Source organism: Talpa occidentalis, unplaced genomic scaffold (genome assembly GCF_014898055.3).
Source record: "Talpa occidentalis isolate TD23 unplaced genomic scaffold, MPIMG_talOcc4v2.1 talOcc4.14, whole genome shotgun sequence".
NCBI classification, from domain to species: Eukaryota; Metazoa; Chordata; class Mammalia; order Eulipotyphla; family Talpidae; genus Talpa; species Talpa occidentalis.
The window spans coordinates 69,802,300-69,819,291 of NW_023601433.1; the positions used below are offsets into that span (position 1 = coordinate 69,802,300).

At 35.8% G+C, this 16,992-nt stretch overlaps 1 protein-coding gene across 1 annotated transcript; it reads right to left on the reverse strand.

The window, feature by feature from the left end:
- Positions 1 to 1,594: 1,594 nt before the first annotated feature.
- ENKUR (enkurin, TRPC channel interacting protein) lies at positions 1,595 to 16,984 on the reverse strand. Its single transcript, XM_037510725.2, has 5 exons — positions 16,452 to 16,984; positions 13,631 to 13,776; positions 10,263 to 10,486; positions 6,782 to 6,928; positions 1,595 to 1,996 (listed from the first exon to the last, which is right to left on the reverse strand). Exons 1-5 carry the CDS (start codon positions 16,532 to 16,534, stop codon positions 1,823 to 1,825), a joined length of 774 nt encoding a protein of 257 aa, XP_037366622.1. The 5' UTR covers positions 16,535 to 16,984; the 3' UTR covers positions 1,595 to 1,822.
- Positions 16,985 to 16,992: the final 8 nt, after the last annotated feature.

Consider the following 16,992-nt stretch of genomic DNA (forward strand, 5'->3'; position numbering starts at 1 on the left):
AGTGACAAAAATGAGGACTTTATCCTTATTTTCCCAGACTATAAAGATTTGGAGGTAGTTTGTTAAAGCAACTAATGTTGCATGCTTAGAAAATGCACATGGAGATGCTGTGTCCTTTCCTAAGCCTGGCTGGCTGGTACATGGCACTCCCCTCCACTGGATAATAATGTTTACCCACCCCAGAAGTCCCTGAGTGCCTGTGTGGAAGAGGGTTCCTGCTGATCTCTTAACAGAACAGTACTGAAGAAATGGGCTTCTATTATATGCAAATAATACATTGGGGTTTACCGTTACAGTTATTAGCTTACTTCAAATAGCAGCCAACCATTCTGGATAAGTGAAATTTTAACATATTATACTTTATTAAATATCTACCCCAGGGGCCTCCCTGGTGGCACATGGGGTTAAGCATAGCACTATGAAGCTATCTGCAGCCTCTGCAGCACAAGTTCAGGGAGCTACCCACATGGCACAGCAGGCCTCTCCTGTCACCCATTGCACCCCTCAGCAGTGTATTTTAGTAGATCTGCCTATTCTGTTCCCCACTCTGTTTCTGGTGACTCCGTCATCTCCCCACCCCCCATCTCTGGCCCGTACTCCAGTTCTTGTATGCATAAATAAATAAATCTTTAAAAACAAATAAATAAGTATCTGCCCTAAAGTAAGACAAGAATAAAGAAATTATTCTTATTAACAGATGTTTAAAAATTTAAAGTGAGTTTTCTAGAACACATGTATGTAAGCATTTTTTTATTTAACTAAGGCAAGTTTTTCCTATAGTGCTTCCAAATTCTGCTTGTGAAAAAGCTCAGAAAGAATTGTTATTTGTGTTGTCTATAGAATAAAAATCAGTGTAAGCAGAGAAACTGCCATTGCTCTGATATTTTGTAGTTTCATATATTTTACTGAATTTCTCCAATTTAAAATTTCATAGAAACAGATTTTTCCTTTTTTGGGGATTTACAAACTTTTAGTTTTGAGTTGAAGACAGCTCTACTTACATAAACATATTACTTGATCAATTATGTAATGCTACCAATAGAAACTGTGTTATTCACAAGGACCAAAAAAGAAAAAATAATACCCTATTTTAATGACTTGCATATAGTGAATTATGGAATAAAGCATATGGAGTAGCAAAGTTTTAAAAAGTTGGTATGTCAGCAAGAAGGCAGTTCTCTTTAATGCATTATTCCTCAACTGTGCATAAGTTGTTTTCATAATTTTATAAATCACCTTCTTAATTTTTCTTTCTCTAAATGTAAGCCTTTCAGCATAGATAGAATTGTGAATACTGAAAATATGTATGGTTGGAAATGGCTGCATATGACATAGGCCGCCAGAAAATATATGCTGTTAAATTTGTGGAGCTCTGAAATAATATGTAGAATACACTTTAGAGCAGTAAGAAAGCATGCATCACTATTTCCATTCAAAATATTTGAGCGTTTTAAATATGTGTTCCTTGTATGATGCAGTGTGAAAAAATGTAATGTTCTGAGTGGTGATTTTATTTCTCAAGGTCCAGAAATTAATGTTTATGTGAAACAAGTACAAAATAATAATGAAGCACACTACAGAACAGGAACACTTAACATCAAACTTTAATTGCTTTTTGTATGGAAAACTTAACACTGGTAAAAACAAAATTTTCTTTTATGTAGGGAAATACTTCAATAATTCTTTAAACATTGCCTAAACATTTTAGTAAAGACTCTTTATTTCCTATATAATGTTTTCCTCTTTGCAAACCCTAGTTTCATTTTTATTTTATTCATGTTGTTTTCCTATGCTACAATGACTATACTTTGAAAATACATTATTACTTATTGGCAATATAAATAATTTTGTGCTTTTCAATGATACCAATGTCATGTTCCAGTTGCTTCATTTCTTGCTCCAGCTTCTGCTTGCGAATCTTCTTTGGTATGGAATCGATGAAGACTGAGAGGGACTGGAACTCTTTATGTACCTCTTCCCAGTTCTTTTTCAGGCCCTGCCAATGGTAGGAAAACAGTAAATGCTGAAGTAAACTATAAAAGTAAAGTAAATTGTCCATAAAGCTGGACTGACAAAGAAAGATGTAATAGGTAAAGAAACCAGGCAAAAAAAAAACCAAAACCCTGAAAAATGATGTGTATTTATCAAGAACTTAGCCCCACAGAAACAAAAAATACTGTTCAGAGGCCAAACCCTGTCCTTGATTATGTGCTCAGTTCCCATTGGGAGTATTTATTTGCTCTGTTTTTAGTGTTACTGTACTTGTTTTTACCACCAAATACTCATCTGCAGAGCTGAGTGGTTTGAAACTAAGCTCACAGCAAATGCTTTGTTAAAACGACAATTTCGAATTGATTTTCTCAAGTAAAAAGCTGTTTTGACCAAGAAAGTATTTGGATCTGACTTGCAAGGACATATTTTCATATATCTGACTAAGAAGAATTGTACAAAATGCAAAGATTAAATGTACTAAGAGAGGATCTTTTGGGCCTCCCTGGTGGCGCAGCGGTTTAGCGCCGGGTTGCGAAGCTGCCCGCAGCCTCTACAGCGCCGGTTCGATCCCCAGCTGCTCCCCGGCCACTGGAGGGGGTTCCTACATGGCGCGTGGACTTCTCCTGCCGCCTGCTGCTCCCCTCAGCAGTGTGCTTCGGTCCTTCTGCCTGCTCTGTTCCCCGCTCTGGCTCTGGTGAATTCTCTCACCCTCCCGCGCTTCTGACTGTATAAATAAATAAATCTTTTTAAAAAAAGATGCTGGTATAAATAAATAAATACCAGTGCTGGTATAAATAAATAAATAAATCTTTTTTTTTAAAAAAAAAAAAAAAAGAGAGAGCGGATCTTTTAAATATATTAGAAAGAATTCTCCCACCATAGTCTAGGGATCTCTACTTCCCATTAACATATTCCAGCAATGATTGGAATGTCATTAAATGTAACACACATGCTAATTCAATAATGTAGTTAATGTTTTATGTTCTTAGAAAACAACACATTCAAAATTAGGGATCTCTTAGGAGCAATAAAGGTTATTTCTATCTCTGTAGTTACCATTTCTTACCACAGTGCACTTGAAACCCCATCGACAACATGATCTTAATTTATTGCATTTATGTAATGAAGTTTTATAAATTAGCACCCTTTATTATTTACTATGGGTACACACTCATTTATTTTTACAAAAGCAGAAAGGAAAACTAAAAGTATGATTTAAAACATTACCCTGAAAATATGGTCTCTGAAAACCAAGAAGTGTCTTATATGATAATGCCTTTATAATTGCCATCATAGTACACATTTAATCTTGTAGATACTTTCCAGGGGCAAGAAATTGTCAATGATTTATTTCCATGTTGAGCTAAAAACAATGATAGCATAAAGCACACTGGATAACGATAGATAGGTTAGGTAAAAGGGCAACAAATTTTGAACGTTTGTTGAGTGAGAGAGAATACATCAAAGGTTTAGGAAAGGCAAATGATAAAAGGAAAATATCCAGGCTAAATTTTAAAAAGAGGTGGATGGGTTAACATGGTTCTTTATAATATACAAGATATATTCCAAAAAAGTGTCCTCAAAAGAATTTCATTTTTCCATATAGTCTTTCATTGTAAATGTGAAATGTTTCCACAGGGCTCCACAGGGGTATTAGTGCAGAGAGGAAATCTATGGATTTATATACTTTCAAATATCAGAGGATTTTCAAGGCTAGCTGGGTGATATTTTCATATTACATGCAGCCACAGCAGTTACACATTTTCTCTGAATTTCCTTTTAATGGATGATGTGCTTTAAAAAAATCTCCCAGTGGTACAATAATGTTTGGATCTAAGTCAACAGTTAAGGGTGTGAACTAAACATAACTAGTATTTCATATTATACTGAAATAGCCTCTTTGCTAATTTCAAGACTTTTCATTTACATCTTTTACCTATTGCAGCAACAGTTATTTCCCCTTATTTTAATTTAATTTTTCTCTCTCCTGTTTTAATGCTAAAGTCATATTAATTTTGGAAAATTCAAGTACAGAGAAGCAGTCATACAATTAACAAGAAGGACCTTTAGTCCTGTTCGTTTTAAACCCACACCTTTGATTCTTGCTGACTGCTTCTCCCCTTCCACTAGGTCTTTTACTTTCCAGCTCCTAGCCTGAGTGAAGTCAAAGAAAGTGTTGGTGGGAAGAGAGAAAACTCAGGGTGTTTCTTCCTCTCACTCTTGGCATCACCTGGACACCAGTTCTGGCTCATCTATCCATGACAAAAATTCCTGTCAGGCAGCCCCTTTTTCCAGCCTTCAGCTCTCATTGGGCCTCTTTCTTACACTTGTCCTTCAGATTTAGAGTAGTGGAGGATTTCTATTGTCCTTAGTCCTAGGCTGCCTTGGTCCTTGTTGGTTCCCTAAATCTTGCTTCACTTCTGTAAATAATTGCCCCATAAATCCTCTTCAGAATCCCAGCTGAGTGTCCCTTCTCTTTCCTGCTGGAGCCCTGACTGATAGGGCGTCCCTGTGCACATGTGTTTTATGTCATGGGAAAACAATGGCCTGGGAATTAGTCCAAATAAGTTTTAGTCCCTCTCAACTATTTAATAATTTTGTGACCAAATGTAAACCAAATTCTAAGCTTACTGACAGTGGTTGACTGTGCTGGTTTTGCTACCTATAGAATACCTTGAGCTGGGTACAGTGCTTGGAACATAGTAGATGGTCAATAAATGAATGAAAGGATGTGGGAAAAAATGTTTGCTTAATATATTTGCATTATATATCCTAATCTGTAAAGTAAGAAGTTTGAAATTATTAGACCACATGATCCCTTCCAGGTATGTTGAGACTGTTATTTCATGAAGACTGAGCAAAATGTGACCTACTCAGGGACATACAACCACATTATCATATACAACTCTTAAGCAGGGAGGGAATCACGGTTCAGGACTTGTCAATAGCATAGTTTGTGGCTTTGCTACCAGTCAGCAATAATGAGCAGCCTGAGTAAGGCATCCAATAGAACTTGCTACTGTCACATTAAAGTATACAAAGAAACTCTGCAGAGAACATATTATGAAGCTAGGGCTATTTTCCATTGTATCCAAAAAGGCAGAAGAGGAAATAGCTGGACTCAGAAAAGTTCTTCCTCTCTTTCCCTATTTCAGCATCAGTTAGATGTGAAATACTTTCTAAAAATGGTAGAATCTAATGAGAGAGAGAGAGAGAGAGAGAGAGAGAATGAATGAATGAATGAATGAATGAATATGAATGGACCAAAAGATGAATCCTGTCTCTAAAATAGTACACAAAGTCCCACCTCTATGTCTGCCAGCACCTTGCCTGTATGTCTTCCTTTTTTCTTTCAAGCACACCATTATTAAACAACTGTTTAATAGTGGGTTAGGCACTGGGGAGATTGCTGTCAACAAAGGATATACAATTCTTTCCCTTGAGGCACTCCTGCTGTCTGGGACACCCTTTCATGCTGCAGTTGAAGACCCAGCTAAACTGGGCTATCCTTCATTGGAGACCCATGCCTTAGAATTTTTCAAAAGTTGTAATCTATACATGCACACATCTATATATGTACATAGATACTTATTACCTCTCATTAATTCAATTACAAGAGTTTCTGTAGCAGAAATGTTATGTCCTTTTTTTTTAGATTTATTTATTTATTTATTTTTACGTATACAATACCTGGGGTATAGGCCAGAGGCGTGGGACGGTAAGAGAATTCACCAGAGACAGATTGGGGAACAGACCAGGCAGACAGACCGAAGGCACTGCTGAGGGGAGCAGCGGGTGTGACAGGAGAGGTCTGCTGTGCCATGTGGGAATCTCCCTGGCCGGCCGGGAATCGAACAGGCGCTGCAGAGTCTGTGGACAGCCTCACAGTGCTGCGTTCAACTCAATGCACCACCCAGGAGGCCCTGTTATGCCTTTTTTTTTTAACATCCTCTGGGTTTAGTGTGATGCTCTATGCAAAACAGGCATTTAATAAATGTTTATTGATGATTATAATGGCATTAATAAAATGTTATGAATCCATTTTTCAAGAGAAATTAGTAAGGTAAAAAAGTTTTCTGTTTTTAAAAGGTCACTAGATATGGCCTCATAGAAAGCTTTCGTAATAACCAAAGAATAAAGTACTAATTGTACCTCTACAAGAGATAGCACAACTACAGAAGAGTACAAGGAGGTGCTTATTGCAGACCAACCAATGACTGGAAGTAAAAAAATATAGACTTAAATGGAGCAACCCTAATCACATCCCCCAATGTTTTTAATGCCTCAGATAAAATGTTTACATTAAAAATTCCAATATAAATATCTTTAACTTCACCTTACTCAACATCAGAAAAATAAATATAAAACCTAACACTTGGTTATTTTAAAATTTGGCTTATTGAAAAGGGAAAAAAGTTGGTCTAGGAACAGTTTCAATTATTCTAGAGCTCCATCTAGTGAAAGAGATCTATTTTATGGATATTATTTTTGAAAAATTAAGGGACACAAGAATAAAAATAAAAATGCTTTTCCACTTCACTTATGCATATTCGGTTTAGGAGAAGGTGGGCTTCTTTACACACCACTTCAAGAAAAATCAAGCTAACTAAACTGGAAACAAAGTATTATTCAATGAATCTCTATAACTTTTTGCTCTCCCCTAAGAGCTTTGTGAGAGTATTATGATTTTAAAGTCAAAGAATTGGCTATAATAATCAAGGTAAGGGTGGACCTTTTTTCTAGGTTATCCTACAAAGTTACAGACAAATATAAATTACAGAATACATACCTGTAGAACTGCCTCCCTTTCTTCATCTGATAGTCTTTTCATAGCTGCTTTCTTAAGGCTTTCCTGGACAAAGTTATCATATTCTTCTTGGGCTTTCTTTATTTCCTCATTTCGCTTACAAATATATTCAGGTGTGGCACCATAATCCTTATAAGGATTTTTCAGGAAAAAAAAAAATCAGTATCCCAAATGCAATCTTAGATACATGTGTATACCAGCCAATGACTGGGAGTAAAAAAATATAGACTTAAAGCCTTTGTTTTAACACACTGCAAACTGACAAAATTCAAGGACATTTTTCTCATTGGGAATTGGTGTTTTATAAACATGAGTTGTTAATGTGATCACTTGTTTTCCCTACTCTGAATGTTTCCAGTGCCTGTTCTTGGCTGATGACTCAGTTCTTAATTTCACCTAATAGTTGACTTTTCTTTTTTTTCTTTTAGGTGCTTGAGCTTTTACCTTGAAAATCTTTAGTATCTTTGTGGCCTCTTTTGCATGGTCTTGTTAAATAAAAGACAATAAATGCTTGCAAGGCATGTAAAAACAAACTCTGAAAAGATGATAGTAAGCACATTCGCTTTAAGAGAAATTTGACTTGGGAACCTAAACTTGTATCTGAAAATTGAAAGTACATTTTTAGGCTCCTAGGCTGTTTACAAGGACTAAGAGTGAAGCAATCAGCTGTGATTGTTTCAGATTAGTGAATGTGTTTGGCATCTTCAAAAACTTATTTGAGAACGTACTTTGTGCTAGAAAGATTCCATATTCATGTAATTTGTATTTTATGGTAAGAAAAGCAAAAAGTGAAGTATAAAATAACAGATATAAGTGCCACAAAGTAAATTAAAAGACCCTACAGGGGAAGAAAATGGTAAGAGCTACTTTAGATAAATAAAAAATGTTAGGAAAAGACCTCTCTGAAGAAGCAGCTGTTGAGAAATATGGTAATCAATAAAACTATTCACAAATATTCTGTTTCTTCTCCTTCTAGCCCCTTGTTAGGAGGAAACTTTCCTGCTCACTTTGAAGTAAGATGTAGCCATATGACCTGACTTGTCTAAGGTGAGGATTAGTGTCTTCTGTCTCTTTGGGGAAGAAGCTTAAGAACTGATGAATGACTTGCCATGTGTTTTTGTTTTTTCTGTTTGGTATAGTGAGGGGAGATGTTTTGGGTTGCCTGGGTCCTGAAATGATGACAAGAAGTAAAGCCACCAACAACTCTCAGTGAACATATACTACAAGCAGACAATAAAACTTTGCTGCTTTAAGTTATTGAAATTTGGGAACTATTTGTTACCACACAAAAGCTAACCCATACTGACTGAATATGGGATAGAAACCCTAGATATAATGTGTTCTGAAAAGGTGTAAGGCACTATACAAATAAATTCTAAAGGCACAGTACTCTGTATAGTTAGTGCAGTGGTAAATGGTCCAATAAATGTCAGGAAACACAGCAACACCTCATTACTGTTAAGTACTGTTTAGTACATGGTAATGACTTTGAATCATCACAAAAAGATTAAGTTATAAAGTGGCAGAATTAGAATCTGAAATAATATCTTACTGCTATCTCTATATACCTCATGTAATCATCCATGTTTCAGTTTGTTTTCACAAATTATTTCTCATGGCACAAAAGGGCATACACTCTTTTATTTGAAACTAAATCCTAAGGCTCACTCATCTTTAAAAAATGACATTGCCCTTAAAGGATTTATTCCAGTATTATATTTTAAAAACTTGACCTTGATAAATAGAAAATAAGTTGAAGAATTACTTTATGAGCCCTGATTTCTTTTTTTTTTTAAACTTTTTTTTTTTTTTAATAGAGGCATGTTTTATTTATTTGTTTGTTTGTTTGTTTTGTTTATACAAGCACTGGGTACAGTCAGAAGCGCGGGAGGGTGAGAGAATTCACCAGAGCCAGAGCGGGGAGCAGAGCAGGCAGAAGGACTGAAGTACACTGCTGAGGGGAGCAGCGGGCGTGGCAGGAGAGGTCTGCGCGCCATGTGGGACCCTCCTCTGGTGGCCGGGGAGCAGCCAGGGATCGAACCGGCACTGCAGAGGCTGTGGGCATCTTCGCAACCTGAGCCCTGATTTCTTAATGAGAAAGACCAAGAGGACAGTAGGTACTGAGAGTTTGTATGGCTTGATAAACAAGGATGGGTAGACTAAATATTTTTTTCTGTTTCCATTATGGATCATCTCAATTATCTGGCTCAAGGCATAAAATGTACTGAAGTGAACAGCACGGGTAGAAGGAGGAACAGAGTGTGTGGCAATTGGTGGCATGACCACCAAAGAAGAAGGGATTTGTAAAATAGTGGGAAAATAATGGATTGGAAGTCACTGTAAAGAGATAGGAGAGTGAAATCTCTGCTTTTCCATACCTGATAAGCATGAGCAACCTTCAGGGGTCACAGGAGGAGGAAGTGTCTGGAGAAGCCTGAATTAACTTTATTGGCATGCATTGCCAACTCATAGGTTTGTGCTAAATTTTTACAGAAGTGTCTTACTTAGTGAGAAGAATGTCTCAGGAATAAGTAGTGTTCTCTGACAAAAGCCTTGTGGTTCCTGATTTTCTTCTGAACAGGTACTGGATTTATCATGATAGATCCACACTGTCTTAATGCTAGCCCCTGCATACCACTATTTCAATTATGTTTCTATTCCTTTTCCTTTCTTCTTTCTTTACTTTCTTTCTTGCCACTACTTTTTATTATGTATGATTATGCTTTGGGATTTTGTACTTATATTTGAATATGTGTATTTCTGTAAGTTATAAAGTAAAACAGGATATGTATGAGGTTTTTTTAGATTACACTTTTTAAAACATTTTCTATATTTAAGCAGTTTAACCCAAGTTTCTATAATTTTCTCCATAACAAGTATATGCCTATCCTATAAGCACCTTTTCATATAGAAATTAAGGACTCAAAGGGACTAGATTATTACATGGTACTTTCAAGTTCTGCTTTACTTTAAACTGAAAACAAAGGATTGTATTCAATAGAAATGATATTGTGTATTATTTACACTATATTAATAGGGTGAATAGTCTGAGGTTGTATTCCTCTAGATATCTCTCATTCTGCTACCTAATGATTTAATCACAGAATCTTCTGAAAGTTTGGCCTTTCGAGATTTATAATGGTGGAAGTGATTTTAAGTGACATTTTCACCTTGCCAAAAATTAATATCTTTTAAAGAATACTTGTTATAGTTATTACATCTATTAGTAATTGAAATTGAGGAAAGCAATTATAGTTTTCCTCTAGTATTGTTTGTTGCTCTATAGTATTGTTTGTTCCAAATTCTCTGTTAGATCAAAAACAGATTGCAGAGGAATGGGAATTGGCAATCTAGATAATTTGTCCAGTGACAGCATTCTTAATGATCATATAGAAAACCATTATGAACACCAGATTTAAATTATTTGAGTCTTAGATCTCTTATTAATATATCATAAGGTTACCTTTTTATTGATGTACTTTGGAACTAAGCCTGAAGGTTCAAGATCATGCTTGTCTCCAGTTCTTTTGTCAACATAAATTGGTTTAGGCTTTTTAGCCACTCCCATAATGACATCGGCTGCATTTGTAGTTATAAAATTTTTTTCACTCTGTATTCCCATGACTGGATGTTCACTCCTTAATGGCACAGGAGGCTTTCTGGGCTCATTCCAGTCAAACTTTTTTTCTGTTAAACATAAAATTTCCTTGTTAATATTAAATGATAAACAATGCTACTTAGTACTATTTATAATATCCAGATATTTTACCACTAAAACTTAAGTATTATTAAAATATACCCAAATATTTAAGGTAAAAATTAAGTAACCACAAATGCCAAAAATTAAGTGCAAATTAACCAAAATGATGACCAGATTATAGTGAGGGAAAAGGTAAGAACTCTAAATCATGTGCTAGTTAACTAATAATTTTTCAATAGCTATTGTGAAAATGTTTTCTTATAAACATTTCAATAGCAAATGTTTCATTTTACCATTGAAATAAGTTTAAAGAAACTCTTTACTGAATACTAACAATATTACTAAAAATTGCTTCTCAGAGGAAAGTTACTATAAAATCACCAGGTAAATACATCATATTTGATGTACTCTTAAGTCCAAGAATCTATGATTTTTTTTTCACTAGTTATTATTAAGGTATAAAAACCATGCAACACATATGTACTTGAGACATAGCTTAATACATAAAAGATTACCAAATACAGCTGAAGCTTCCTCTTCAGTCCTCCCTGATTATATCTCACCTCCAAAAGGAACTACTCTCCAGAATTATCTTATTTATTTCTCTATAACACATTCTCTTCAGAAGCAGCAGATGAAGCTGCCATTTTTACACAGCCTTTTCAACTTGACCATTCCAACTTGTCTATTTTGATTCAGCCACATAAAAATGGTTTGTCAAAATGATAAAGTGTAAAATGATTATAATTCATTTCTAAGAATGAAGGGAATAACTATCCTCTTTTTTTTTCTAATTGAGGTAACACTGGTTTACGTGGTTTGTGTTTTAGAGATATGGGATCCCTGCCTTCAGATGGAATTGACTATCTTGATAGAACTTTACTCCAATCTTAATCTCATCATAATACTCGGGACTCTGACTTTGTAAAAAGCACAGTTTACACAACTCTTATTAGAAAAAGCAACACTTGCTATTAAAAGTCTATGGATTGTATTAACCCTCTAGCCCCTAATATCTCAGAATGTGACTTTATTTAAAGAAATAAAGTAAAAACGAGGTCATTAGAATGTCTCTTTCACAAATCATTTGCTTACAATGACAATAAACTTGAAGAATAAATGCTTTGGGTTTTATTTTAAGTTGTATTACAATGGCAATGTCAACACAGCCTTGTACTTAGGCAGATGTTCTATTAATTGAATTTAGAGGAATGCGCATGCATCTGTTAAGTATTTTTCAATGTGTCTAGCAAATCACTGTCTTGGGACAGTTTCAAAATGACAAAATAAGAGATTGGTGAAAAGAGATTGCAGCAGCCTTGGCCTATATTAACTTTGACTTTGTCTCACTGGACTGGACATTTAAGGTTTGTGTACCACCCTGAATTTCTTAATTAATTATCCTTAAGGCCAGTGGCATTTTATGTTTGCTTTGAGCTAATATTTATAAGATGATAAGCTTTTTCCTTATTTGATATGTAGGATTTATAAAGCTTGGTAGTTGTGTTCTAGGCTTAATCCTAGAAAGGATACATCAGGACCCAAGATCTCATTGGTTCTGAAGCATTAAAAACATCTAGTTACACTTAAAGATTTTTCCAGAGTTCCCAAGTAGTTGTGGACACAAATGCCAAGACTGCACTAGAGAAATGCAAAAAGGACTTTAGAGGCCATTAATTAAGCATGAATGTTGTATTTTCAGATTTGCTTCTTCCAGCTTTCCTAAAATGCCCTCATCCTTCTCATGGCATTTGGCATTATGAGAGAAGGCTGTGGGACATAAAATATTTCCATAGAAAGTAATAACTTCACTTTTGTCAAGATGTATATCCTAGATGGCTTGAGATGTTTCATTTATTTCCATGGTGCAAGAAGTTGTCAAAAAGCCAATTTTGGGCTTCCCTGGTGGTGCAAGGAGTTAAGAAGCAGCCTATGAAGCTGTCCGCAGCCTCTGCAGCACGAGTTCGATCCCAGAGTTCGATCCCCCAGTCAGCCAGAGAGCAACCCACATGGCTCAGCAGACCTCTTCTGACTCCCCCACTGCTCCTCTCATCAGTGTACTTTGGTCAATCTGCCTATTCTGTTCCCTACTCTGTCTCTGGTGAATCCTCTCACCCTACCACACCTCTGGCCTGTGCCCCAGCTCTTGTATGTATAAAATAAAATAAATCTTTTTTAAAAAAAGCCAATTTCTTAAAAGTTATAGACTTATTTTCACTCTCCTTGTCATTGTTCAAAATTATTAGGAAAAACATACCCAGCTGGGGAAGCAGCTGATTCCTTATATAACTGTAATAATTCCATTTTCATCTACTTTTCATTTTCCTGATAGCCCCTTTCCTGATATCTATATAATCTCAGACTATGATTAACTGCATAATTTGCAAGGTCCAATAACAAATGAAAATGCAAAGCTACTTGTTCAGAAATGAAGAATTTCAAGATGGCAAGAGCAGAACATTAAACCAGGGCCCTTCTAAGTTTGGGGCCCTGTATGCCCAAACAGGTAGTATTTCCAAGAAACAGATTCTTCCCCTTTCTTTCATGAAATTCCCTTCTAAGTTTGGGGCCCTTCTAAGTTTGGGGCCCTGTATGCCCAAACAGGTAGTATTTCCAAGAAACAGGTTCTTCCCCTTTCTTTCATGAAATTCCCTCCATTTAAATTATTGTTTTGTGGTCTTAGAGACCTATAGTGAGCCTAAAGTGAGTCTGGTAGTAATAGTTATAATTTTTATCGCCTAGCAGAAGATCAAACAGGGATTCCCACCCCCCAACCTCCCCCCCCCCCATTGGAGCTTAGAACTTTTCTTATAACTATTGCTTTTAATCAAAGCTATATGACTAGGAATAAAATGGTGAATCATGTAGTGCTGGAGGTGGAGGTTTCTTGACTAATCCAAAATGTAGTTTAAGATGCTTGTACCACCAAATGAAAAGTCTATTTTGAAGGCAACTTATTCTCCATCCTCTTTTTCTACTGAATCCTCTACTAACCTAAACTTTTAAATTCTGTCTAATATGAGGTAAAGTTGTTATCACCTGTGCACATTTAATATTCATAGACAATAAAATAATTTTAGTAAAATTATCTATTAACACTTACTATATTAAAAAAGAATGATAAAACTTACTTGGTGGTAGTGGTTTTTCTTTTGAATGTTTCTTCAGGAAATCCTTCGGAGAAGGTACTTCAACTTTTGCTGGCCCCATAGTTTTCATTGAAGTTTTAAGTTTTTGCATGTCATTTTTTATAGCTGTCTTAAAAATTGATGTGTACCTAAAATTTTTTTAAAGTTTTATTTATATTTCTAGTAGAAATTATCATAAGTTTTAAAAAGGATATATATTTCTAATTTATATGTCTACATTCATATGGAGATTAGCCATAAAGTGTATAATTATCTGGACCTTAAGTAGGTTGGATGGTAATTCTACCCTAAGAAAGAGGTACCAGGAAAAAGATGTTCTATTATTTCTTGACAGATGTTGATGTCTCTGGCTATAATTGTGGCATTTTCTATTTCTGCTTTTAGTTCTATCAGTTTATGTTTGGTATATTTTTAAGTGCTATTATAAATATATAGCATTTAGGATTATCATACCTTGAGAAATTGATTGCTTCATCATTATACAATAACTCTTAATATCTTCTAAAGTTCAGTACTCTAAAAATCTACTCCGATATTAATACAACCACTTCAGCAAAAATTCAGTTGCATTTCTACATGCAATCAATGAATTAGAAGAAAGATAAATTAAAAAGAAATCCCATTTATAATTGCACTAAAAAAGACTGAAATACCTGGGAGTAAACTTAATGAAGGAGGTGAAAGGCTTGTATATTGAAAACTGTAAGACTCTCTTAAAGGAAATAAAAGAAGGCACAAAGAAATGGAAAGATAGCCCATGCTCATATACTGGAAAGATAAACATCATTAAAATGGCCATATTACCTAAGGCATTTTACAGATTCAATCCAATACCTGTCAAAATCCCAAAAACACAACCTTACAGTTGAATACAATTTTTTTTTTTTTTTGCATAGTAGAACTGGAGTGTAAGCTAGAGGTGCAGGCATAGGGGAGGGGATAGATATATTTCTATATTTATAGAGAGAAGATGATTCGCCAGAGACAGAGTAGGGAGCAGAATAGGTGGATCTACTGAATATACGACTAAGGGGGAGTGGCTGGCAAGACAGGAGAGGTCTGCTGCATCATATGTGGGTTAGCTCCCTTGCTGGTGATTGAACTCAAGCCTTAGTGGTGATAGCACTGACGCTTAATCCCTAGGCCACCAACGAGGCCTACAGTTCTTTCCTCTGATTAATTTTCACTGACAATAAGGGGATGGATCAGGCAAGTTTGTGTTAGTATGATGAGAAGGAGTTGGTTAAATATTTTATAATGTTATGTTTTAATACATTACTGGTTTGCATACATGACATCTTGTCAAATGAAAAACTCATTTTTATTCATGAGTCTACGTGGAATGTACCCTAACACAGAAAGTTCCTTGGTACCACATCTGAATGCCTTCAATTTCCTCTCATCATAAGTTCATTTTCCTATTTATTCCTTCAGACTAAACCAAAAAGCTTGCACTGTCACACTAACATTCCCCACCATCTGACACAGTAGGACAATGTTATAATTGAAGAAGGGTTCAGGTAATGCCTGCCAAATGAAAAAGGGCTGTTTCTATATAATTTCTTGAAAAAAAAAAATCACCTAGATGCAGTAAAAATTTTTAATCTATTAATGAACATAATAACTAATCCAAAATCATCTTCAAACTGAATACAGGAAATACGATCTACCAGTGGTAACAGGGAGGAGGAACTTTATCTTGTGCAGTATACAGGAATTTCTGACCAAAAGTCTATTCACAACAGTTAATTTGAGCACTCCTCAAAACCCTGCAACTATATCATACCTTACTTTATATTTCTCTTTCTAATCTGTTAGATTTTGAAGTTAAGAGAAATCAATATAGGTACTGCTCTGGTTAAACCAGATGATCTGCCCACTTGCTAGGATGTTAATGCACACTAAGTAAATTACCAGTAAAATAACTGACCCTTCGAACTGAAAGGGACCTTAAAGATTATTTAGTTCTTTTGTTTTACAAAGAAACAAGTGAAAATTCATTCACAATCCCCAAACTAATCAGAGCCTGTTTCTTAAATTTAGCACTCTTTCAAAGTGGTTCTGATTTGCACCAGGCAAAGAAGAAAGAAAAGACAGCAAGTATTTCAAGTCCTAGGAGGAATGATAATTTCTCCATTTGTTATCTTCCTTTCTCCCTATAGAATTAAATAAGCTTTAAGTCTTTACACAGAAGAGTAATGGAATGTTTACTTTGTGGTTAACTTCTAAAAATTTGGAGAATGTAAGGGTCCTAATATCTGTGCAAAGTTTCAGATTCAATCACATAGTTTTGAGTCTCTCCATCTACTTTTCCTTCCGTCCAACAATCAGGTCTGAAAAATACCCTATCTAGTCCATCTATTTTGCTTCACAGATCGAAAAGATGGAGGCTCAGAAACAAACAGGAATTTACATTTGACAATAATCTTTGGGAAAAAGACAGGTACTATTCCTTTCCAGAGGGAGCAGTTCTGCAGTAAGAAATAAACAGCAATGAACACCTAAACCCAAATATCAAGTATCCTAAACACAGATAAATTACACAACAATGACACACCAACTTCACAGGAAACTAACATATGAAAACGACCCTCTCACAACACTACTCCACTCTCTCTGGGAATTGTGAGACATCAAATATCTGGATTTTGCAATCTCTTCTCTAAGAAGTTGTCATCCAAGGCTACTTCATGGGACAAAAATGTTACTTCTTGTTAAAAGTAATATGATGCCTAGTTAATCCTGAATGGAATAAGTGTTCCCTTTTCTTGATCCGAGTGACAGTCTTTGCTTACCCACATACCTAGGAGGCTGGGGCGGCTCCTTCCAGTCACTGGGTATAAGGTTATAAATGCTCTCAGAAAAGCACCCAGGATCCATCGCCATCAGATCACTCCTAAAGAACTACTCAACTTTTTTCTCACTATGCTAATACCTCCCTTTCTTCACAGCTTCCTTTGCACCTCGCTGGCGTTCACAAGAAACTAAGTTTTCTCTCTTTCACATAATTCCCCTTTGACCTCTTAGCAGTCCTCTCTGGGGAAGAAAATAAAATGCCCCTTCTATTCCTCTTGGGTTTGCTTCGCGATGTTGACGCCTGGTTCCCATGGAAACGGTTACTAGGCCACGGGACGTGGAAGGCAACACAACACCCTCGGTCTCCCTTTTTGCTCTGCTCCACAAATCCTTTTCCCGCCTGAGAAATTAAATATGGAAAACATTGTTTTATGGAAACAAAACTTTGGGGAGCAGGGAGTTGAGGAATGGCCTCCCCTTTTACATGCTGATCTTTTCTCTCTCTATATTTTTGGGGAGAGAGTCCACTAGAACCTCAGGGCGTCACA